The sequence below is a fragment of the Dermacentor albipictus genome, chromosome 4 (assembly GCF_038994185.2).
Source record: "Dermacentor albipictus isolate Rhodes 1998 colony chromosome 4, USDA_Dalb.pri_finalv2, whole genome shotgun sequence".
Taxonomy (NCBI): Eukaryota; Metazoa; Arthropoda; class Arachnida; order Ixodida; family Ixodidae; genus Dermacentor; species Dermacentor albipictus.
In genome coordinates, this window is record NC_091824.1 from 32,994,102 (window position 1) to 33,020,055 (window position 25,954).

A 25,954-nucleotide genomic window follows, 5' to 3' on the forward strand; every position below is an offset into this window, starting at 1 on the left:
GACTCCAGGGCTCCAGGAGCCCATCCGTTTCTAAGGAGGCGCAGGTGCGCTTTCCTGCAGCTGGTGGAGGCGGCGACGCAGCTGGAAGCCAGACCACCTGGGCTGACAAGGTCAAGGGTGGCATGAGCGCCGGCCGAGCGCGCGAGCAGCGCCAGGCGCATGTGGATGGTAATAGGGATAGGGATAGGATTGTGCAATTGGAGAGAGAGAATCGTAGCTTAATAGCAGCCATTGACGGGCTTATCAAACAGATAGCTGAACTTAGGAACGGTTTACCTTCCGGTAGCAGCGATAGCTTAGGGCAGGCTAGGAAACATGATGACTCGGTTGAGGTAACAAGGTCTGTGGAGGTCGCAGAAGAGAACATGGCGTACGAGGAGACGCCTGCTCCGAAAAAGAGGGCCCTATCCTCGATCGTGCGGATTCAGGGCCAAGTCGGTTCCGAGCTTAGAGCAATGATGGCGACATAGCAAGAAAGTGCAAATCAGATCATTAGTAGACTGGAGTGGATAGAAGAACTGGAAAATATCATGGACCAGAGATTAGGCAAAATTGAAATATATCTAAGCAAGACGGTGGTCCCTGTTATGGAGCGGGAGTGCACTCAGCCGCTAGCCCAGCAGGGTAAGTCGCCGAGTGGACTTGAGCTCAAAACTAGTTCACCATATTTCCGTGGTCAAGATGGCGCTATTAAATAGTTCATTTATTATTTGGTAGTGGAATTGTAGGGGGTTCAATCATAAGAAGGCGTCTCTGCAGCAGTTTGTTAGAACGCATGGTGTGAAACCTCAAGTTATCATGTTACAGGAAACACTGACGTCTAAGGTGACCTTAACGGATTTCAAAGCGGAAGTTAAGGATAATGATCAGGGCAGAGGACGCGCTACTCTTACTAATAGGAGGTTGGCGTATATTAGACATGAACTTCACATGGCGGATTGCAAGATTGAATATATTATGGTAGAGGTAATTTTAGGTCGGCAAAGGTCATGTCAGAGGAGCGTTTACCTGCTTAACCTGTACGGTAGCCCTCTGGACAAGAAGCAGAGTTTCAAATCTCTCTTGACCAAGGCAACCAATCTGGCTAAGGACGCACCGTTGCTTATTGGAGGGCCCTATCCTCCAGATTTTCAATGCACCATATCTCGTGTGGAACTATGTTTACAGCACTATTAAGGGGGAGAGACTATGGCAGCAGGCACTAGACTTGAATGTAACTCTGATTACAGACCCTTCGTATCCCACCAGATGTGGCACGTCGACATGTAGAGATTCGACACCTGATCTCACTTTTGTTCGGAGGGTGGTGGATTCGTCCTGGTCCAATTCTAATATAGATTTTGGTAGTGATCATTACATACTCATGATTACTTTGGTAGTGGCTAATAAAAAGAAGCACCATGCAGGATGGTTGACTGGGATGCATTTAGGAAACGAAGAGTGCAGAGAAACGAAGATGAGGGAAATGAGATGACCTTGGAACAGTGGACTAGTAAGCTTAAAAGTGACGTTGAGGCGTCCGCTAAAGAGGTTCAGACCGATATTGACACGGAACACGTGGATAGTCCCCTGGCGCATTTGTTGGAAGCGAAGCAGTCGATGTTAGTGAGATGGAAGGCTCAGAGATTGAATAGAAGGCTTAGAAAGCGTATAGCAGTGGTTAATCAGGAAATTGATGAACATTGTCGGGTACTGTGCAAGCAGCAATGGGATGAAGTATGCAATTCTATTGATGGTCGCATTAAGAGAGGAGGCGCCTGGAGTTTGCTCAGACATTTACTAGATGAGACAAACACTAAATCTAATCAGAGGACTGTGATAGGTAAGCTGGTCCATCAGGCGTGTCGGGACTCCACGGAGCAGGAGTTGCTGAAGGATCAGGCTGAGAGATACCTTCTGTTGGAGACCTGGCACGATACACCTGTCGTGATTTTGGAATATAGTGGGGACGAAAATGCAGTTATGGATGAGGAATTTACTGAAAGTGATATAAGGATGGCGCTGCAGAATCTCAATGGTCGATCGGCTTCAGGGCCGGATGGCATTACGAATAAAATGTTACAAAATTTAGACGACGGGTCGATTGAGTTCCTTACGCGGGAGATCAATTGCCGATGGAAGGAAGGTTCTTTCCCGGAAGAGTGGAAACATGCAACTACTGTTCTGATACCCGAACCGGGGAAGGCCGTAGGGCTTGAAAATCTGAGACCTGTTTCCCTGACATCGTGTTTGGGGAAAGTCGCTGAGCATGTCATTTTAAATAGGCTAACGCGTTATGCTGAGGGCAAAGGGGTCTTTCCGCACTCGATGATAGGATTTCGGCCCGGCCTGTCGACTCAGGATGCTACGATCAGGATTAAGCATCAGCTCCTTGACCGGCGGACAAGGGATAATTGGACTTGATGTGGAAGAAGCTTTCGATAAAACCCGACATTATTTCATTCTACAGACTCATTCTACAGAATCGGACTTGAATATGGGGCAGCGGCTTTTCCATTTTGTCAAGGCTTTCCTTATGGATAGGAGGACACGTCTCAGGTTTGGGAAGATAAAGTCGGAAGTTTTCAAATTGGGTTGCTGTGGTACTCCGCAGGGATCCGTACTCTCGCCTACGTTATTCAATCTTGCGATGTCGAAGTTGGCTAATACACTGGACACTGTCCAGGATATTGGCTATTCTATCTACGCGGATGACACTACTGTATGGAGTGTCGGTGGTAGTGATGGAGAGCTTGAGGCTAGGCTGAAGAAGATGGTAACGCTTACGGAGGAGTATCTGGGTCTCATGGAGCTCAAGTGCTCCACTAAAAAGTCAAAACTGTTGATCTTCATATCTAAGAAGCCAAGTCGCAGGCCGAAGGGTTGGGTACCGGAAGTTGAGCCTTGCATTAGAATTCATACTAGGAAAGGGTCGGTGATACCCAAAGTTGAAGCGATCAGGGTCCTGGGTTTTGTACTTGAAGCGAACGGATCGAACATTTGAACCATTCAGCGTATTACCAAGAAGACGGCGGAGGCCATAATACTTATAAGAGGGATCTCTAATAGGCATAGGGGATTAGGAGAAGAAGGTGCGATGCGCTTAGTTCACGCATTTATTATGTGTCATTTCTCGTATGTGGCAGCTATGCTAAAATGGAATAGGAGGGAGAAAAATACATTGGAAGCATTAGTCAGAAAAGCCATGAAGGCTGCGCTTGGTCTGCCTATGACTACGTCAAGCGACATGTTGTTACGACTGTGTTTACATAATACTTTAGATGAAATTGCCGAGGCTCAGCGTACTGCACATAGGGAGTGGTTGCTAGGTACACTAGCGGGTAGGTATATTTTAGAGGTAGTTTAAGAATCGGTGGCTGTGTCGCACGATAGGGCGCCCCTACGCGAGTTGAACCTGAACCTTAGGGCAAATATCATGGTTCGTGCGTTTCCGCGGAATGTGCACCCCGTGCACAATGTAGGGAGGCGGGTCGCGAGAGCTAGGGCTTTCTTGCGAGAGGCAAATGACCCGGAGGAGGAGTCTGCGTTTGTTGACGCCACATGGATTAATGGTAAAAATGCTTATTTAGTGGTTGTGGTAGATGGCAAAGGGAGCATTAGAAATGCCGCTTCCATTTATACCAAAGATCCGGGGGTTGCCGAACAGGTGGCTATTGCTCTAGCACTAATTGACTCAAGAAGAGTTTTGGTGTTTAGTGACTCGCGATCTGCGAATAAAGCCTTCTCGAGAGGACTTGTTGCGGAAACGGCTAACAGACTGCTGCAGGGTAGTTACTTGGTTCCCGGCGCATATGGGTACAGTGGATTAGTGGATCAGTGGACAGTGGATTAGTAGGACAGTGGATCAACGAGGTGGCGCACAGGGAAGCACGTGGATTAGTGTGCCGTGTACTCCCTGAAGGGGCTGGATCTCCCGCTCCTAAGTACAGGGACCAACTGTTAACCTACAACGAAATCACCAAGCACTATTACTTAGGGCGCCGGGCATTCCCCCTGCCACACTCTAAATTAAATAGGCCAGAGACGGTTACATTAAGGCTTCTGCAGACACGAACGTACCCTAACCCGGTCATCATGAATAAAATTAATCCGGACTACGGGGTTTCAGCCTATTGTAGTAAGTGTGGGGGTTCGCTCGATTTAGAACACATGCTTTGGCGCTGCTTGGCGTTGGCCGGTGATGGTTCTATAGGTGAACAGTGGTGGCAGCGGATGCTGCACAGTGCAGAGGGGCTCGGCCTCTCTGTACTGACGTGGGAGCAGCCCGCATCAGTCCCAGACTGATGCCTCAGGACCTTCATACCATACCATAAAGCAACAGAAATTTTGGGAGCATGGAGTGCCTGTGAGCAGTGACAGAGGCATAACCGAAGCACGGGCTGCGCGGGGAATTCACCCGTTCCAGCAGATGGTTCTAGCTGACGACATTCGCAGTAGGCGACGTCCGCCCTGCTAACAACAAAGTCAGGCATACAATTTTCTGGGTACCTGGACACGCTGGAATAGAAGGAAACCTAAGGGCGGACAAGGCAGCTCGACAGCACACAAACCAAGCGGCCACAAGCACCGACCTTGAGGAACCCACACCAGTCAACCCAAGCTACACAGACATTCTGAATTACTATAAGGGGGTCCGAATCAAATACCCTCCACCCCACAACAGCCTAAATCAGCATGAAGCAACCTCTTGGAGCAGGCTGCAAACAGGTACATACCCAAATCTAAACACACTAAGCAAGATGTTTCCCACCCAGTATAGAGACATTTGCCCCTGGTGCGGCGCCAAGCCCACCTTACATCCCATTACATGGGAATGCGTTCAGAATCAACAATTCCTTCAAATAAAAGAACCGAGGGCGGAGCAGTGGGAGAGGGTGCTCTCCAGCAGCGACCCGAAATTCCAGCATGGACTAGTAAGGCACGCTCACCGAGTAGCCACTCTCAGTGGTGCCCTGGAATAGGGGCGTCGACCCTGCGCAGATGGGGAATAAGACTGTGAAGACGGCCGACCACATCTGCCACCGCTAATTTCTAACCAATTAGAGCAAATAAAGTTTTTTCTCCTCCTCCTCCGCTCCCAGCTTGCAATGTTTCGTGCCGTCTTCAACGAGCTGTTCATCGCTCAAGTTGCGCAGTGTACATTTCTTTAGGATTCTAAAATGAAGAATTTCCTCAACAAAGCAAGATGAGGATTCTGTGGGAAGAAATTGCAGACTGAAGCTGAAGGTAATCGTCGTCAAAAGTGACACATACTTCTATAAAGTAAATGTCGGCGTCGCTCGAATCGGCCATGCCCGTTGGTGCCTCAGAAGTGCCGTTTTCAAGTGTTGTTTTCAAGTTCCATTCTATGGAGCCAGATTGTCCGCACGTGCTGTTTTCTTCTTTCCGCCTCATCCTTCTTCCGATGGTGACTGCGTATGGGTCCGGACAGACCCATAAACTGTACTCCGCACTTTTCGCTCGCAGCGCACGTAGGTTTTCTTTTTTTCTTCTTTAATTAAACTCCCAGCTAGCGTGTTCACAGTTTTGTTTGGTCTTGTTTCTTCAGTGAAAACGTAAAGTATACCCGTGCTCTACAAGGGCCACCGCCTTTCTACTTGAATGCCTGGAGGCAAAAAAGAACGTGAGCTTCTTTGAAAGCCGTCCGTAGTCCTCTTGCATCCGGGTGACCGAGAGAGCAACCGAATGCCTTGCGGCATTCGAAAACAAGAACTGTTGGCCGACGTGCACGTGCTAAAAGGCCAAATCACTGAAATACGAACCAACTCGTTTATTTGCTTCCATATAGCTAATTTTGTGTGCTACTTAGCACGACTTTTAAGCTGTCATCTATAAAGAGCTAAAAGAGACATAAGTGCGAATAGAAAAGTTGCATTAGCAGTTTGACACATAACATTTTTATTTTGTGCAAGGTTCACAAGCGTGAAAGTGGAGCACCAACTTAACACAACGATGAAACTTACAGCTCAAATGCACCAAAACATTGGAAATGTGGAGCAAGGCGCATCTCTTGAAGAGCGCCGAAGCCCGCGGCTCACGGGCGCTTTCCACAAGCATCGGCTGCTGAGCACGAGGTCGCGGGATCGAATCCCGAGCATGTGCTGGTGGGCTAATTGGTTAAGCATGATTACAAAAACGGCGCCGAACAAAACAACACACGAAGAAGGGACACGTGCTGTCTCGTGTTTCTCTTCTTCGTGTGTTGTTTTGTTCGGCGCCGTTTTTTTTTTGTTTTGTAATCGAATCCCGGCCGCGGCGGCCGCATTTCGATGGGGGCGAAATGCGAAAAACATCCGTGTACTTAGATTTGGGTGTGCGTTAAAGAACCCCAGGTGGTCGAAATTTCCGGAGTCCTCCACTACAGCGTGCCTCATAATCAGAAAGTGGTTTTGGTACGTTAAACCCAAGAATTTAATTTAATTTTTTTCCACAAGCATCACTGCGCATCCTAGCGGCACGCGTCACGCCAGAACGGAGCACGTGACGCTAAACTGCGTCTGCGCGCAGCGGTTCCGCCCAGCCGCAGCGACCGCCGCCGCGACTGTCGCTTGAATGTGAAACCGGCTTTGAATGTGAAACCGGCGACGTGAAGGAAGAGTTCGTGTAGCGCAGAGTGCTTCAGTACAACTGTGTATTTCTTTGGCTCATTTTCAGAGAGGCACGCAGCTGCTGCTGAAACTGTTTTTGTCTCCTCGAGGCGTCCCGTGTCTTGTATATAAAGCTTGTTTGTTGATTCTGGATTTTGCGATATTCTTAAAGCGTGTAACTCCCGGTAATACCCAGACTCCTGCAAAAGTATGCAGCCTCACAGTTAAGCCGTCTACTATGATTACTGCGTATACAGCTGGGCTTGGCGATTTAAAAAAGAAAGGGAGTCTGAACAAATAAGATTTGGCAGTGACAGGCTAATGAGCACTCCGGGATATATAGATTCAATCAGCGTCGACCTCAGTTAGGCCACAGCCCACCGAGTTGTGTCTATAACGTCACCACCACTTTGCACAAATTCAAAATAAAACTAATTGTTTGCCCCCCCCCCCCTCTCCCAATCCCTTTCTTCCTACTACACACTCTCGGTTCCGACCATTCCGACGTGACTGGAGCCAGTTTCTTTTAGAGCTGAGAGTGCCTGTGCAACACACCGTCAGTAAACATTCCCACTGCGCCGTCTAGCTTCGGCGGTGAAATTACAGGAATCCGCTCAGGAGTGCCTGTTAGCTATGCTCGGCAAACACTGCTAGGTTGTCACTTAACTCCTCCAGCGAAATTTCGACCCCAATTTGCTACCCTCGAGGGAACAGCCACTACTTCCTGCGCGGAAATCATGCTCGCAACGAGATCTCATGGCCACCACGCGGCACCAGCAGCAGGTGTTTTACACTTGGGCTACATCACAGATATGCACACTTAATTAAGAGAAAATGGGACATCCACCAAATCGTAGCAATTGCTACAAACGAATACCATACGGGTTCCTCGCAAGAAAGGCCTCGCATTTGTAGATAAATTCGTGCTGGTCCAGGACTCGAACCCAGGACCACCGCCTTTCCGGGTCAGCCGCTCTACCATCTGAGTCAACCAGGCGGCTAGCAGATGGCAAGACGAAGTCGAATTTGTCAACAACTCGAAGTAAAAGCAAGAGCTTGACGTAGCCGTTATGCAGAAACCCGCAAGCTGGAGAGAATTAAGGGAAAACGAGACATCCACCCAATGGTAGCAATTGGTACAAAGTAAACCCGTACGGGTTCCTCGAAAGAAGAGCCTTGCAATTGAAAAATTCGTCCTGGTCCGCGACGATGTCTCATTTTGCCTTATTTATTACTTCCCTCCCCCTTCCGGGCTTCTGCAGCACTATTACGTCATACATGCACACGTATCGGGAAGCACCCACGGTGAAAGAAAAACTACTAGGTGCCAGCTAACAGAAAAGGGGATGGGAGTAAGTGGACAGAACTGTAGGGTAGCTTAATTATTTCATGGAATAAAGGCGCGTGTGTGCACCCCGAGGGGTCTGACAGCTTGGTAGAACAAATTGGCAAGTGTCAGAGGAATTTATCTCCCTTCCCTTAGATGGCGGCTAGGAGCCCTTGGCATCTTCGGCTTGCCTGATGACTTGTAGTTGGACAAGTCCGCTGTCTGAGTTGAGCAGCGCAGTGTCCCACTGCTACACATTAGCATACGTGTTGTTTGGCCCCTGCACTATGTTGAGGCAAGCGCTGATTAAGTCCGAGGTCCACCCGCTGATTACAGTCTTTGCATTCACCTGAATGTGTTCTGGGTAACAACGATTATAAGCGATCGGGTTTGGGAAGGTGTTTGCAGTAGGTGCCATGCTGTCGCCTGCTGTTCAGTTAATTAGGAGTGTGATGGGGGTAATACTGCCTTCCTAATTTGTAGTGTTTGGTGATTGCATTATATTAGACCATGCGGCCTCTCTCCGCACTCGAACCCCGCGTTGTTCCTGATGATGATGATGAAGCAACATTCACTGGGCCCGAAATAATGTTCCTGCCTTTGCTCGGCTCGCAAACTTTCAAGCGAGGGTGTGTGCGGTTTCCTTGCCTGGGAGAGAGGAGTGGGCGGGCGTCCATATGACATGAACGTGACGCTCCCCGAGAAAGTAAGCCAGGATCCTTAGAGCCTCTTTCTAGACTTATCGACATTATGAAGCGCGGTTTCAGAGTCACTGAATGCTACGCTGGCCATTGTAGAGGCGAGCGCCAGCGCTATGGCCGCTTCCTTCGCGATTTCCGAATTTCCTATTTTAGTGGTGCCTCGGGAACGCTGGCCGCCCGCTTGATTTGAGGCGACCACTGACATGTATCGACCGTCTACGTATTCCGCGGCGTCTACATAGACCACGTCCGCGTCGTTTTGAAACTTTTTTGTGCAGTGCTTACACTTTTGCATTCCTCCGCTCTCGATAATCTTGAGGGTGCATGTTTCTGGGTAACAGGAGTATGATGATGCGCTCTCTGATTTCTGTTCGGATGTATTTATCCCCGCTTTGCCCAGCGTACGTGATGCTGAGCTTGGGCAGGATGCGTCTTCCCGTGCTGCTTTGCGCGAATCTTTCGTATTGTTATTCTTTGAGCCTCGACGAGTTCGTGAAGCGTGTTGTGTATTCCTAACGCTTAGAACTTCTCGTTAGACGTAGTGATAGGTAGGCCGAGAGCTTGTTTTTTTAATACGTGTTTATTTCTGCGTTTAATAGGCCAAGCCTTGCGGCAGAAAAGGGCTTATGTGCCTTTTAGATGATGCAGTCTATCTTTTATTTTTTCAATTCTTCAACACCTTATGGAAGACTTCTACCCTGAAGTTTACAGCGAAGTTGTAAGTCAATGTATATCTCAAATTCTAGCTTGACAAAAATCAAATTCTAAGAAAGCACCATTCGAGACACAAAAGCCGTGGCGTCTGGGGCACTTCTTGTTACAGGCATGGAGCGTATATGCATCCTAGGCAATCCCAGAGCGGGGAGGTGCTACTACTATTAACCACATTAGTTGAACATACGAAGGCTATGGTCCATAAGCTTGCGAAAATTTATTTCAAAACAAAAAAAACTACAAGAAAAGAACGCAGGTGCAGTTGAGTGTGGTTGGCTCTCAAGTTTCATAATCTTCCCAAAGGTGTGTGTAACTCCAAACGGTCCAACGTATAACGCATAGCGTTTCCAACACTTGAAATAAGTAAATGAATGAATGAATGAATGAATGAATTGCAATGAATCAGAAGAATGAATTAATGAAACCACGTTTATTCCACATTAAAATGCGCCCAAGACGCTGCGGTGGAAAGGTAGGGGTATTATTACAAAAGGGGAAGGGTGAGGCTCTCTCGGTTTCATTAACGAACGTCCTGGAGGCAGCTAAGTGGGGGCCGCATGACGCTTGTGGCTGTAGCGGAGCCTAAGCAGAGGAGCAACATAGCTTGCAGCCAACGCGCAATTTGAATAATCTACCCATTTCATCGTCAATATTTGTAGGAGTCATATGTTCGATAGGCGACAACGACAGCAGCAGCAGCAGCAGCAGCTGACGAAGAACGCTCAGACTTGGTTTTTGTGCAGCTTTTAGGCTGCGCTGGAGCGATCTCTTCTCCTGTAAAATAAGGTCCTTTATAATTGGTGGAGCTGCTAGGTAACCCCCACAGCTGCAATATTGGAACACCGCTGCTAGACACTGCGAGCTACCGTGCTCGATGCTGTTCAGCTGACGTCGCACCCCCGAAGCCCATCATTATCTCTGGTGCTCTTCGCCACGGAGATCCACCCACATTCAGCGGCACAGTCGACAGTGACGCCGAAGACTGGCTTTCAAGATACGAGAAGGTGAATGCTCACAACAGCCAGCGGGGTGGGGCCACTACGTCAGTATAGTGTTCTGCCTGCGACTTCCGAGAAGAGTCGGTCTTCTCGGAATGGTCAGCCTTCTAGACCACGGTCACTGCTGTGTTTGGTAGTGCGTCTGTTCGCGAATTACGCACGTAACGTATCATATCATATCATATGAATGAAACCACGTTTATTCAACATTAAAATGCGCCGAAGAGGCTGTGGTGGAAAGGGAGGGGTATTATCACAAAAGGGGAAGGGTGAGGCTGCCTCGGTTTCATTAACGAACGTCCTGGTGGTACTGGAGGTGGTGGTGGTCCTGAAGTACTCGTCCCACCCGGACGAGTACATCATCCGGGTGGGACACTGACAAGTTGTATAGAAGACGTTATAGACATCGGCAAACGAGTCGAAGCGTTGATACATGTCCTATAAAGTCCTACAAATGATGAAGGGCGTCGACGACGGCGTTTCCCACATGCCAAGAGCCCCGGAACTGTGTCCGAAGCCGTACACCTGTGTCAAATCTGCGATGAGCAGCGCAACGTGCATTGACCAGGCACTCTGTCCTGCATAACGAGCCACTTTCTGGACTGACTGTCACTCCTAATAAATAGTATATCCTTGCTGAAATCAAAGTTTTTGTCGTTCGGGAAGAGCTTGCAAGACAGATATCATCACTACCGTTTTCTCATCAGCAGTCGCAGCATCAGCCGCGCCGGAAGTAGCCTACAGTCCGACGCTGCAGCATGTAATCATACACAAAACAGGTCGCCGAAGCTCTGTTACTTGCCTGTCAACATTATCATGTGGCTGCGTCTCTAGCGGATGCCGAAGCAGTCGCGTGGCCTCGACAGCAAGCGCCCGCGTTATTTTTCTATCGTTCATCGTTTTCCCTATTTCTTGGATCAGCCCTATCGTTGCTAATCCTTCGTGCACGCGACACAATTGCCCTGTATACTTTATACGTGGACATGCCACCCGTCACTGTCGGCATCACATTCAATCGTCTGCCGCCGCTCCACGAACGACTCGCTGCACTCATTACACAAAAAAGCTACAGTCACCATATGTTGGACGACCGACCGCCGACCCCTGCTTCTCTGCCGTTCATCAACTGCCGCTAAACAAGCGGCGGGGGGTATTCTGTAAGCAACCACCTAGTCAATATGTTCATTTTTTCTGCTGTGGAAGTTATGATTGGCTGTGATGGGTTATGGTGTCAAGAGGAGGCAGGCACTCTACCCAATCAGCACTTCAGCAGCAGACGAAATAGCCATGTCCACTAGGCGGACTACCTCCCTCCCCCCCCCCCCCCCTCAAGATGTAAGGAACCTTAGCAACATGGCCAGTGGGATCGCCAACGCGTAGCCGAAGAAGAACACTCAGTCTCGGTCTCTATGCAGCTGTTAGGATTCGGAGCAGCAGTTCCTTCTTCGTTGCAATAAGTATCTCTTGAAAGTAAGTGAGCAAGCAACTAACTAACTAACAAACAAACAAACTAACTAACCAACTAACTAACTAAATAAATAACTAAATAACTAGCTAACTAACTTACTTACTTACTAACTAACTAACTAACTAAATAAATAAATAAACGCAGCAATCATGACGATACATTAGCAGATAGTGGAAGTTATATACAAATCGCGTGCGCATACAATCGTGTGCAAAAACATGATGAGGGCCACAACATGAAGCTCCAAGTGACGTCTAGAGGACGTCACATTTTTCAATGATTGCAAGTTTTAGTCCGTGTTTCTGTGCTTGTTCAGATACCTCGGCTCCCTTGCGATGTCACCCTGCGTAAGAACAGTTAGGTGGAGTTTGTAAATACACAGCAGTTTTGCAGGAAAAAACAAACTCAAAACAAACCTTCACCGCCGAAAAACCAAATTATTGTGCATTCACACAGAATCAAACCAAACTGAACAATTTCGAGGCTCTGTGCTTTTGTGAGTCAAAGACATATAGCAACGATAGCTATATTTTTTTTCTGACAAAGTCGTGATACAGGCACGTCAAAACGCATTTTGGCCATTCAGGTTTGTGCCCTATCTGAGCGATATTTTTGCGTGACGGCGACGAGCGAAGAAATGGGCCGTCGCGTGAAGAGATCACTCATTCTTGTCGCTCGATCTCTGGGTTTGTAGAATTCATGACTTGTTCCCCGGAAGTGTTAAGAGCGACTACCCAATAGCGCTAAGCCGGAATAGGATGTAAATCAGCGGCATGCTACCGGTTGTAGCAATCAATGAAATCGCACTGAAATCGCCTTGTTACCTGCTTAGCAAAGTTTTCTTTCATTCGTTGGAAACAAGATTTTAACAAAGCCCCCCCCCCACACACACGCCCCCCCCCCCTAAAGCACGACACTGATATTCCATTTTTTACAACCTTTGAATGTCCTGATTTGTACTGTAGTACGGGGTCTATCTATCTAGGGCTGTACATTCAGCACGTGTGGTCGGCTAGCTTCAGTGGGATTCCCGGAACACATTATTTGTAGAGCGGTGGAGAGTACAAACAACAAGCTCAAGGAACAGGCATAGCACGGAGAGAAAACACCTTGCGGTTGTACCTTATGTTGATTATTTTTGCCCTGGGCTAAAGAATGTCCCCAGCCGGTGTGGCGCTGAAGTGGTTTTCAGTGCTCCTGACAAGGCGCAAGAACTGTGCCAAGCTGTTTCAAAAACGTTTGACTATAGGAAAAGAAAATGCGCCTGCGGTTTTGAAGACGACCAAAAGTTCACAAAATGCTGAATTGCTGTTGTGTACAGGATTCCGTTAACATGTGGCAACATGTATATAGGAGAAACCGGTCGGCGCATAAACACTCGTCGAAAAGGACATCAACATCTTCTAAGTCAAGAAAGTCATTCTCACTTGTCTAATCACGGTAACTAATGTCATTGTGAACCGGTATTTCTTGACAGTGATATTTTGTTTTCAGAAAAAAATTAAATAATCTAGCACGTGAAATTACAGAAGCGTTCCATGTAAGAAGGTGTGCTGGAAAATGCATCAGCCAACCATCGGTCGCTATCACTGACAAAGAACTTGCATTCTTGAATACTGCTTGAACCTTTGTAATGTGTTTTTATAAATTCATGACTCCTTTTGCACATGCTCTGTGCAGATAGCTGGTGCTTACATGTTCTGTCCCTTTCCAAAATTAAACAGCTGTAAGTAAGCGCTCCTGTGTCCGCCTTCTCTGCGTCTTTGTCTATTGCGCGTGCTACAAATTTCATCATGAATACTTACCGACTCGCTTGATCTCAGACACAACTTAGCGGGGAAGAGGCCGCCGATTGGCGTAAAATACAGACCGGGGTATTCCCCCATTTAAAGTTGCTAAATGCCATGTATTCCACTCGTTATGGGGCCAACTGTCCTTGGTGCGGTGGCATACCTACCCTAATACATATAACCTGGGAGTGCACTAAGCACCCTCATAGGTCAAATACCAGTAACACAATGGAGCAGAGGGAGGCACAGCTCGCCCGCTCCAACCTGGCAGGACAAAAGTCCTTAATTAGCCAGGTCAGGCAGGCGGCAGAGGCCAGCGGGGCCCTGGACTGAGAGGCTCTGACCACACCTCCTTCAAATCTTTTCCATTTCAATAAAGTTTCTATCTATCTACCAACTCGCCCAATTACAATTTCTGCTGCACCTCTCTATCACTTTAGCTTTATTTAATATTTGCCTTTAGTGAAATATTAAATATCAATATTGTGTGTGTGCCTTAGTGCTCCAAGAAGCGTGCGATAAGTGCTGAGTCTGATTGCTCCGACGAACAAGCTTCAAACTGCATAACGCGTTGCCACTATTCTTTTACCCGAACCCAAGAGTGTACTTTCCCTTTCCGAAACAAAGGTTCGAACCGCTATTTGAGACTATGTTTAGTTCTCTTGAGTAGCATTTCTGATGAAGGGACAGACATTATCTAAGTGTGTGTCATTAAAATGTGGGTCACGCCAGTTTCGGTGCCTATTTGCTGCCTTCATATCGGCAACACCGGGGAGGCGTCGCCTAAAGTCATCGCTTGCTTGGGGTTGGAGTCGTAGGCGACGAGTGGACGCGACAGCCATTTCCATCGAGTCACTTGCGGCCACATCACACAAAATCGCTTTTAACATGTCTTGACACCGTGTTAATATCTCTAAGGCTACACATTGACTGATATTAATTCTAAAAAAAGCTTTGGCGTTTATATTTATTATTTGAACGACGAATCTGGATGCGCCTGCGATACTGTTTACTCACTTTAGTACACAGCCAGAGCGTTTCCATTGTGTTTCTACATCAGACTCTCCCCTTCGGAAGCATGCGCCAAGTGACGCATCTAACTGAATCTGCCAGCCGAGCGTATAGAGTCTCATTGCTTGCAAGCGCTCGCCATAGTGCTCCAAGAAGCGTGCGATAAGTGCAGAGTCTGATTGCTCCGACGAACAAGCTTCAAACTGCATAACGCGTTGCCACTACTCTTTTACCCAAACCCAAGAGTGTACTTTCCCTTTCCGAAACAAAGGTTCGAACCGCTGAGACTATCTTTAGTTCTCTTGAGTATCATTTCTGATGAAGAGACAGACATTATCTAAGTGTGTGTCATTAAAATGCCTGCCTTTTGATATGCATAGCTTTAGTGAAGTATCTAAGCGGTCGTACACTGCCCAAAGCGCGGTGAAAGCATGTAAAAACCCAGTAATAACATCGTTACATTCAGGTTACCTTTGGGTGCACAGAGAATGTGCATGGTCTACGTGTCAGAAGTCTATGTGTCACCAAATTTAGTCACGTGCCATCGCACACAAAATCGCTTACATGGACCATACATGTAACCACTTTACATGTCTTGACACCGTGTTAAAATCTCTAAGGCTACTCAGTGACGGATATTACTTCTAAAAATAGCTAAGTATACTTAGAGACGCAGAAGAGCATCACAATACATATGTCTGTTGAAATATTTCAGGGCTCGTTCTAAATATGCATAGCTTGAGAGAAGTCTTCAAGAGGTCGTACACTGCCCAAAGCGCGGTGAAACATACAAAAACCCAGCAATAACATCGTTACAGGTAACGATGTTATTATTGTTAGGGTGGACAGAGACCAAAAAAGAACTCGTTTTTAGAGGAGAAGACGAGGGGCAAAGGTTCCCTTTATGAGTTTTGTGCCATAGTTGTAGCACCAGTACGTTCGCATAACATCCCTAACTTTATTTTGTTTAGAAATACCTTACAGGGCTCAACAGCGTCATTGAGTCAGTGGAGCGTGTGGTACAGTTCAATATGCTCCGACGTTTTTGACAGCTGTGATGCAAAGCATAGGCAAAGAGAAAGCAATGATAACGCATTCAGCAAAGTTGGCAAACCCACAACGAATAAGAATGATGCGCTGGACCAGAACCGAGACGAAAGGCGGAGAAAAAGCTACATTATAACATTGTCACGTGTCCGGTTGATGAAGTCGTTCAAGAACGTATAAAAGTATGCATAGAGCTTTCGACGTGCCAGCGACGTTAAACATAGCGCAATGATGACAAAACGAAAAAGAAAAGTATTTGGAGGCATTTGCGCGTATATTGACCATTGTAAGTTTTCTTTGTTCGGAAAATAGTTCCTAGACTGCTTACAGTCTCAGTCAGAGCAACCATTTAATTTATTACTGCACGGGACAGTTTATTTAGTGGTTGAAGGCGAAACTCGCGTACGCACACATGCGTACGTGGTTCGCCTAAGGAGATCAAGGGGAAATCAAATGTTCACAGCATATATATATATATATATATATATATATATATATATATATATATATATAATCCTTATTAACACAATTGACAAGTCGTCACAGTCCAAGAGGGCACCGCAGGCGTAGTCATCTTAGTGGTAGGGTTAGAGGCACCGGAAGAGCCGGCGTTGGAAGTGTCCACCCTTGTAGGGGTAGCCAGGAGCAGGCGGCGACCGGAATGTAGCTCCAGGGAGGACGGGAACGCGAGAGGACGGCGGGGTCTTGGCGAACCTCCACCACATTATAAGGCCGAGACCGAGTTCGTGCTCCTGGCTTGTGTGACAAGTTTCAGCTTCGGTTCATCGGCCCCTACAACATCTTGGAGCAGACCTCTCCGGTTAACTATCGCGTGGCGCCAGTTATTGTTCCAAATGACCGCCTCATCCGCGCTGCTGAGGCTGTCCACGTTTCCCGTATGAAGCCTTTCCCGAGGTGTTCCTCGCCCCTTTGAATTGCGGCCAGGATGGCCGCTCTCGCGCGAGGGGACATTAGTGTGGGCTACACTTGAACTACTATGAACCCCACATGATCATCATCATGTGGGGTTCATATGCCGTTCTGCTGCATCATCGCTTGTGGGGCTCGCTCTTGTGTGATCCGTGCTTTGGGCGTGGTCGGTTCGCCGCATCTCCGATGCGTAATAAACGTCGGGATAACTGCTGCATCACAACTTCATATATACAGTAAAAGCTCGTTAATTCGAACCGCAAGGGGAAGCCGCTTCAGTTCGAATTAACGAAAGTTCGAACTAACGAAAGTGAAGGAGGGCAACAGTACACAGCGATTTGGAAGCAGTAGGGCATGTAAAAAATTTGGCGTGTCAAAAAGTGATGGCGTCTGCCACGGGCACACGCCATCTTCAAGTCGAAGCTCTGGGTCCGACTGTGCCACACCACCGACGCCCACCGAAGCGAACGTTAGCCGAGGCTTAACACCATCACAATGAATCGCGACGGCCGATACCTCCTAAGCAGAAAACAGAGGCGCACAACCGATGAAGACTGCCGAGACAAAGACGCTGAACATGTGAAGGTGGCGAATTCGTTGGTTCTTGATTGCAAGCGCAGCTGCGACGTACTTGATTCACTGTGTTTTGGAGCTTGCCGTGCCATCTCCGCACAACATTAGCAGCTGTACAAGATTTGCAAAGGCTCCGAGATTCGCAACGGGCAAGAAGTCTCGGAGGTTGCGTAGAACGGAGAGGCGGCAGCCGCCGCTGCCTTCTGGCTGACCCCGCGTCGATTAGATTTTTCTCCGATTTTGCCTTCTCTCGCCGTTCTCTCCGTTTCCGAGGCAATACAGCCTTGTGTGTAGGCAGTAGGCGCGCTTTTCTGGCCGTGTGCCAGGCGAGCGTAGTTCGAATTAACCGTGAGGCAGCCTTCTCGCATTCGAATTAACGGACTTTTTTATACATAGACTTCTGTGGAGCTTGGCCAGACCAAATCGTACAGTTCTGATTATCCATAAATTCGAATTATTGAAGTTCGAATTAACAAGCTGTCACTGTATATATATATTATATATATATTATATATATATTGTATATGTATATATATACAATTATATATATATATAATTAACGTTTCGGTCTTATAAAGTGGCGGAGGTACGTCAAGACCACGACGTCCTCTCGCGTTCCCGTCCTCCCTGGAGCGCTACATTCCAGTCACCGCCTGCTCCCGGCTACCCCTACAACAATGGACACTTCCAACGCCGGCTCTTCCAGCGCCGCTAACCCTACCACACAGATGACTCCGTCTATGGTGCCCTCTTGGACTGTGAGGACTTGTCAGTTCTGCTAAGAATTCAGTTTAGTACTTGGTAATTGATAAACCACTACTACTAACTCCGAGGCAGGCAGATGCCAAAATATCGCAACGACATATTGGTTCTTCCGATCCCACACTGTCATAAACTCGCCACATCCTGTCCAAAACGATAGCGCGGTACATTCAAACCTGCTTTTCATTTTTTAAGCTCGGAAAAACTCGGATCTCTTATTAACACTCGCGTTTCTTTTGATGTAGATGTATTCCTCTGCAACAAAAACTCAAACTGCAATGCAGTTTGAGGTAATTTTTTGTCTCCTTGCGAGGATAAACAAACTTTAAAACTAAATTATGTCAGCTGCTTTTTGATGACAGTCACATGGACCGTAGCAGAGTGGGCCTGTGGCACCAGGCTCGTTCTTCTACAACGACACCAAACCATGGAGTCAACGCGTTCCACACTCACTCGCCGACTGGCCTCCATCTCGGCGAGCCGTTCTTCTTCGGTGGGCATCCGGCGAAGCCAGTCGAACTCCAGAGGCAGCTTGTACTGCTTGTTCGAGATAACAACTATCACCGGCCGGGGCCGGGTCGCGAAATCGCCCTGGGTAGAGAAACAATGCGTTAGGCTTCTAAAGCGCTACAGTCATTGCAATCGATATTACGGCACATGAGCTGTCAGTGATAAACACTGCACGGGTGGTGTCATAATCTCGCCGCATCCTGTCCAAAACGATAGCGCGGTAGCTTCAAATGTGCTTTTCATTTTTTTAGGCTCGGGAAGACTCGGGTCTCTCATTAAAACTCGCGTTTCTTTTGTTGCAGAGGTATACCTCATCAACGCAGTTCGCGTAAATTTTTTGTTTGCCGGCGTCGGAGCTCACGGTGCGGAGTTTTTTCTCCCCATCTATCAGGGTTTGCTTGTGCCCACAGGGTACGACGCATGGCGCGGTTTCCTCTGCCAGAGCGACTCGGCTGTGATGAAAGCCGAGTGTCGGGCCGGGCGACGTCGGTGCCCATTTGGATAACCAGTGGGTAACCGGCGGCCGCGTGGTCTCGAACCCACGATCTCCCGCAGCCGAGACGCACGTTCAACGACGAGGCCGTGGCTGCGGTAATTACAATTCTAGCACGCAGGAACTATTGCGGTAGACCGAATGAAGCGCACTTTAAGATAACGTAACCCTGAGAACAAAATAAGGAAATATTTAGGTAAACTTAAGTTGTGTATTCAGAAGTATACGGGCTGATGCCGGGCACAACCGGGATTACTACACCAGCCTAAATTAAGTTTCGCACTGCCGCCACGGTGGCTCCTCGACCTGCTGCTGAACCTGAGGCCATGGGTACGATTTCTGGCAGTTTATTCCAATCAGAGCGGAATGCAAAAACTATCTTTACACAGATTTAGGCGCACTTCAAAAGGGCACAGATAGTCGAAATACCCTTCATGACAAGTGCGTTGCTTTGGGACTTTTAACGTGACAATTTCATCTTGATTCCTAAAGCTTCAGAGTCGAAGGCCCAGAAACGCTAACTTGTGCTGCTTTGAAACATCACCGAATAATTATTTCTTCACGAGGGTGTAAACGCAGCACTCACTGGGAAAATAAACCTCTTCACCGTCCGAGGAATGTAAGCAGGCGCCACGTAGAGGTCGCCGAGGTTGACGTCGATCAACGTGCCCTGAATGAGCAGGATGTCCTCGATGTCTGGGCTCACGAGGAAGTCGTGGGCGCTGGACAGGTCCGGCAGCAGGAATGAGCTCAGGCGAAGCTTTATTTTCTCCACGGGCCAAGTCTGTTGTGATGACGGGGGGCGCAAGACGATGTCTCAGTCAGAGCAACTTGAAGCCGAAACTCAAGTACGCACACACGCACATAGAAGATGAAGGGGAAATCAAATGCTCACAATATATATATACAATATATACATATATTAACGTACTTCGTCGTTTTCATTTGTACATAGTCATCATCTTCCCTGTTCTACTTCTTCGCGCATGAGCTGGGGCGTTTCCTTTTATGGAATGACAGGCGAATAAAAGTCGCCGCCTGTGCCCGGCTGCCCCTACAACGATGAAAGACGAGGCTATGCTGAGCACGAGAGAGACCGCACTCACTTATCCGACGCCTACTATCCCGGATCGTACTCGCTCCCTCAACAGCGTTCTCCGTCTCTTCCAGGTGCTCCCCGTCATAGTTCCCGTTCGGCCAGACGTCGTTCTTCGCCTTACCGGTGCTCTACATCACCGCTTTGCCCACTTACCACCTGGCCGACCAGCACTCGGAAAAATAACTGTTGTAGTTTTTGGAGGGGAAAATGCTTCCTAACGGTCTTCGAAAATTCCTCCTGCTAGCCCGGCCAACATGGTTTATGTTGAACGTGTTCCCGCGTCAGCTCTCATTAACCGGTGCCGCCATCGCTGTCGATCTTCTGGCAGATTGACAGCGATCCAGTCAGATCGCCAACGGAGACGCCCTAGTCGCCCCTTCTTCTTGCTGTAGAAGTACCTGTCTCGTCCGGTTTTCACGTGACCGCACCCTTCTGCAACACGACCCCTCGATGCTGCCCAAACGTATGACTGTGGCAACCCTCGCCGACCTCTATAGTCACGCCTTGCCCTTCATCGCCAGCACCAACTTCAGGTTGGTGCTGGCGACATGAGCCGCGCGTCCGAAGCCCTACCGTCACCGGTGGGTCCCAGTTCTACCTCGCCGCCTTCGCCTGCGAGTATTAGAGGCACTTCACGACGACGGCTGGCCACTTAGGCTTCCACAAGACTTACGACAGCATCAAGACCCGCTGCTTCTGGCTTGACATATCCACAACGGTGGCATTGCCTCTTGTGCGTCATGTCAGCACCACAAACGCTCGACATCCCGTCCTGCCGGTTTACTACAACCTATTACCGGTACCGCTTCTGCGGTCGCTGAATTTTTCTTGCGCTCCATCGCCTTGCGTCACGGGGCGTCTGAGTGAGGCAAGGCGTTTATTTCCCAAGTTCTCGAGGAAGTTCGGGGCGCTGATACCATCCACAAATCTACTTCTACCTATCTTCCGCAAACCAATGGGTGCTGTCTCGTGTCCCCCTTCTTCGTGTGTTGTTTTATTCGGCGCCATCTTTGTAATCTTACTGAGCATTCCACCGTACGCTGTCTGACACGATTTTCATGTACATCCGTCCTGATCGCACTGATTGGGATAAAATTCTTCCTTTAGTGACGTTCGCATACAATACTGCTATTCAACGGACTACAGGCTACAGCCCTTTCTTCTTTCCACCATATTCGACAGAAAATTCTTTTAGCATGTCCTTCGTCTAACGCGTGCCTTCCAGAAGATTTTGCTGCCCGATGATCCAGTGATCTGAAAACCATTATCCTTGAGTCTTGTAAGCTGAAAAACGGTCATGCTGAAAAAAAAATTAGAGCGTTGCACTACCATATCTTTATATGGAGGATACATGGTCAATATATAAAGCACAGAGTCATTGTTAATGGGGCTAGGAGAAGGCTGTCCTAGCAGGGCCAATGAAAAGCTGGGATATCCTTCTCGCGTTTCCTTGTATGAACATGCGGGTCCGCGAATTTGCCACGCCGTACGACTGCGGGCTTTCTACTCTAGTTCCCACGAAATCGAAGCTAAGTCGGCCGTTACGGTTTTTCTTATCAATAAAGTAGCTGGTTACAAGTAATTGGTTTTGGGAAAAAAGTAAGTGAATTACAGTTAGTGTTTCCAGGTAAATTACAGAAGTGCGAAAAATGTAAAAATTACATGTTAATAATTCCATGTAATTCGTTGCACACACGTCTGGTCAGAAAGCGACAAAGACGTTGCTCGCAGTCATATTGAGCTACACAGAACAAATCTCTTACATCTGAAAATTAAGGCCTAAATAATACGCCTAATTAATGAAAGCAGCAGAAAAGAAAAAGAAAACGCCGAATGTCACATCTAATCATTTCGTCGAAAATCTGGACCATGTTCTAAGATTTTGCTTTTGCCGTCCTACGCTGATTAAGATTCTGTCGGCACGGAAAGTCTGGCAAATGCTATTCGGAACACCCTTCCGAATAGCATTTGCATTTCCGATTAGATTAGAATAGATTAGAATAGCATTTTCCGATTTCCAGGCAACACTATCGCTTTTCCATCGGACGTGCTTCGATTTTCTATCGGACACCATCAATACCTACCTGGTATTTGGTCTGTGTTTGCAAGATGAGCACCCCGAAGATGTTCGCGATGTAGTACCAGATCTGGTACAGGAAGCTGGGAGGCTTGGTAAATATCTGTATGGCCTCTGTCACGCGGGTCCGAGGAATGACGTAAGCCTGGGCGTGGTAAACAAAAACAAAAATGTTTTAACAAAAGGCAGAGATACGCTCCACCGAAGGTAAACGTTACATTTTTCTTTTTTTCTATGTTGCTGGAAAGGAACAGCATTGATGCACATCGTGCACGTGCATTTTTATCTCTCACGCCATTTTAATGCTTCCTTTAAAGATGTGCCGTGTAGCTCCAGAAATACTTACTGTATTTACTGTATTTACTGTTGCATTTGTACATCATCGCCTACGTGAAAGCAGCCAACCTGAATGAATTTCGCAATGAGTGTTCCCAGTGGCGTCGATGCCTGCGTCTACGTTGGTTCTTCTGCTTGTCCCAGTTAGCCACGCTCTTATTAGTGCAGTATCAATTAGTGCAATTATTAGTGCTTCCTTTTCAAGCATTCTGTCCTTTTTTACGGTGAAGAAACATCTTGAGCACGGAATCATGAAAAGGAATCAGTGCGTTCGCAATGTACTGCTATTCAACGGACTACAGGCAAAAAAATTCTTTTTAGCATCTCCTGCAGCAGAAAAGGGCGCTGGGGACTGTCGGTGCCTATCGCTGACGTGGCAGTCTGGTGGCGCTGATGTTACGCTGCTGCTGCTGATGATGATGACGACGACGGTGATGATGATGATGATGACAATGATGACGACGACGACGATGATGATGATAGTGATGATGGTGATGATGCTGATCATGCCGATGATGACGATGATGATGATGCCGATGATGATAATAATGACGACGACAAACGGTGATCATGATACCGATGATGATGATGATGACGACGACGATGACGATTATGACGATGGTGATGATGACGACGACGCTGATGATGATCACGATGACGACGACAACGACGATGATGATGACGGAGATCACGATGATGACGACGATGATGATGATGATGACGACGACGACGATTATGATGATGCTGACAATGATGATGACTGGTAATGATGATAATGATAATGATAAAAATGATGATGATGATGATGATGATGATGATGATGATAACGGTGACGGCGAGGGTGATAATGATGACGATGACGACGACGACGATGATAAAAATGATGATAATGATGATGAGGACGAGGACTGATGATGATGATGACGACTATGGTGATCATGATAATAAAGGTGATGATGATGACGACGACGACGGTGATGATGATGACGATGATGACGACGACGACGACGATGATTATAATGACTGATGATGATGATGGTGATGATGGTGATGATGCTGATGACGATGGTGATGATGACGTAGATGCTGATGATGACGATGACGCCGATGATGATGACTGGGTATGATGATGATGGTGATTATGATGATGATGATGATGACGACGACGATTATGGTGATGATGATGATGACTGATGATCGTGATAGTGATGATGGTGCTGATGATGATGACGACGACGACGGTGATGATGATGACGATGATGATGATGATGATGATAATGACTAATGATGATGGTGATGATGCTGACGACGATGGTGATGACGATGATGCTGACGATGATGATGACGACGCCGATGATGATGATACCTGATGATGATGATGATACTAGATGATGGTATTGATGATGGTGGTGGTGGTGGTGGTGGTGTCGATGATGATGATGATACCAGATGATGATAGTGATGATGATGATGATGATGATGACTGGATATGAAGATGATGGTGATGATTATGATGATGATGACGACGACGACAATTTAATGATGATGATTATGACTGATGATGATAGTGATGATGGTGATGATGTTGATAGTGATGAAGACGACGACGACGGTGATGATGATGACGACGACGGTGATGATGATGATAACGACGACTGATGATGATGATGACGACGATGAAGATGATGATGATAGTGATGATGATGATAGTGATGATGATGATAGTGCTGCTGCTGCTGATGATGCTGATGCTGATGACGACGATGGTGATGATGATGCTGACGGTGATGATGATGATGATGACGACGACGGTGATGATGATGATGACGCCGATGATGATGATACCTGATGATGATGATTATGATGATGACGACGACGCCGATGATGATAGTGATGATGACGACGACAGTTATGTAGATGATGATGACAATGATGATGACGATGATGAGACGACGACGACGATGATAATGACTAATGATGATGATAGTGATGATGGTGATGATGCTGACCACGATGGTGATGACGATGATGCTGACGATGATGCTGACGACGCCGATGATGATGATACCTGATGATGATGATGATGATACTAGATGATGATAGTGATGATGATGATGAGTGTTTATGATGATGATGATGATGATACCAGATGATGATAGTGATGATGATGATGACTGGATATGATGATGATGGTGATGATTATGATGACGACGACAATTTAATGATGATGATTATGACTGATGATGAGAGTGATGGTGGTGATGATGATCATGATGACGACGATGATGATAGTGATGAAGACGACGACGACGGTGATGATGATGATGACGACGACGGTGATGATGATGATAACGACGACTGATGATGATAGTGATGTTGTTGATGATGATGACGACGACGATGACGACGACGATGGTGATGATGATGCTGACGATGATGATGATGACGCCGATGATGATGATACCTGATGATGGTGATGATGATGATAGTGATGATGATGATGAACGACGACGACGACGATTATGATGATGATGATAGTGTTGTTGATGATGATGGTGATGATTATGATGATGGTGCCAACGACAGTTTGGTGATGATGATTATGACTGATGATGATGGTGATGATGATGATGACGACGACGATGATGATGACAGTGAAGAAGACGACGACGACGGCGATGATGATGATGATGATAACGACGACTGATGATGATAGCTATGCTGCTGATGAAGATGACCATGATGATGATGATGATGACGATGATGACGACGACGACGACGATGGTGATGATGATGCTGGCGATGATGATGATGACGCCGATGACGATGATACCTGATGATGATGAACGACGACGACGACGATTATGATGATGATAGTGATGACGATGATGATGCCGATGATGACGATGATGATGATCATGGTGATGACGACGACGACGGTGATGATGATGACGATGGTGACGATGATGATGATGATGATGACGACGACGATGGTGGTGATGGTGACGGTGATGATGACAATGATGACGACGACGACGACGACGACGATGATGATGATGATGATGATGAAAACGACGACGAAGACGACGACGACGACGATGGTGATGATGGTGATGGTGATTATTACGATGATGATGATGACGATGACGACGATGATAATGGTGATCACGATGATGATGCTGATGATGATGATGACGATGACGATGACGATGATGATGATTATTATTATCACGATGATGATGATGACGATGGCGACAACGATGATGACGATATATGTTTACGATAATTATATATATATATATATATATATATATATATATATATATATATATATATATATATATATAGCAGTAAGCGGTCGCGAATAGAACGTTCGAGCAGCGAGCGGCACCAAAAGGAACAGCGTAGCCGACCGAGCACCTAAACAACGTTCTTTCTCGTCGTCGTTGTCTCTCTCCTAGCCACAGCCCCACTGCTCCCTATTTTACAGTACAGTTATCTCCCCCGCGGGAAAGGAAGCCGTCCCGGCGA

General features: G+C 47.2%; 1 protein-coding gene across 3 annotated transcripts in view; it reads right to left on the reverse strand.

Moving 5' to 3' along the window:
* Window positions 1-11,924: 11,924 nt before the first annotated feature.
* LOC135900134 (sperm-specific sodium:proton exchanger-like) overlaps window positions 11,925-25,954 on the reverse strand; it is a 91,354-nt gene continuing 77,324 nt past the window's right edge. For all 3 annotated transcript variants that reach the window (XM_065429575.1, XM_065429574.1, XM_065429573.1), the window contains 4 exons: window positions 22,095-22,232; window positions 19,498-19,695; window positions 18,362-18,499; window positions 11,925-12,138 (listed from right to left, as the gene is read on the reverse strand). In XM_065429575.1, coding sequence (XP_065285647.1) covers window positions 12,085-12,138; window positions 18,362-18,499; window positions 19,498-19,695; window positions 22,095-22,232 — 528 coding nt within the window. In that variant the 3' untranslated portion in view covers window positions 11,925-12,084. The remainder of the gene's footprint in view (window positions 12,139-18,361; window positions 18,500-19,497; window positions 19,696-22,094; window positions 22,233-25,954) is intronic.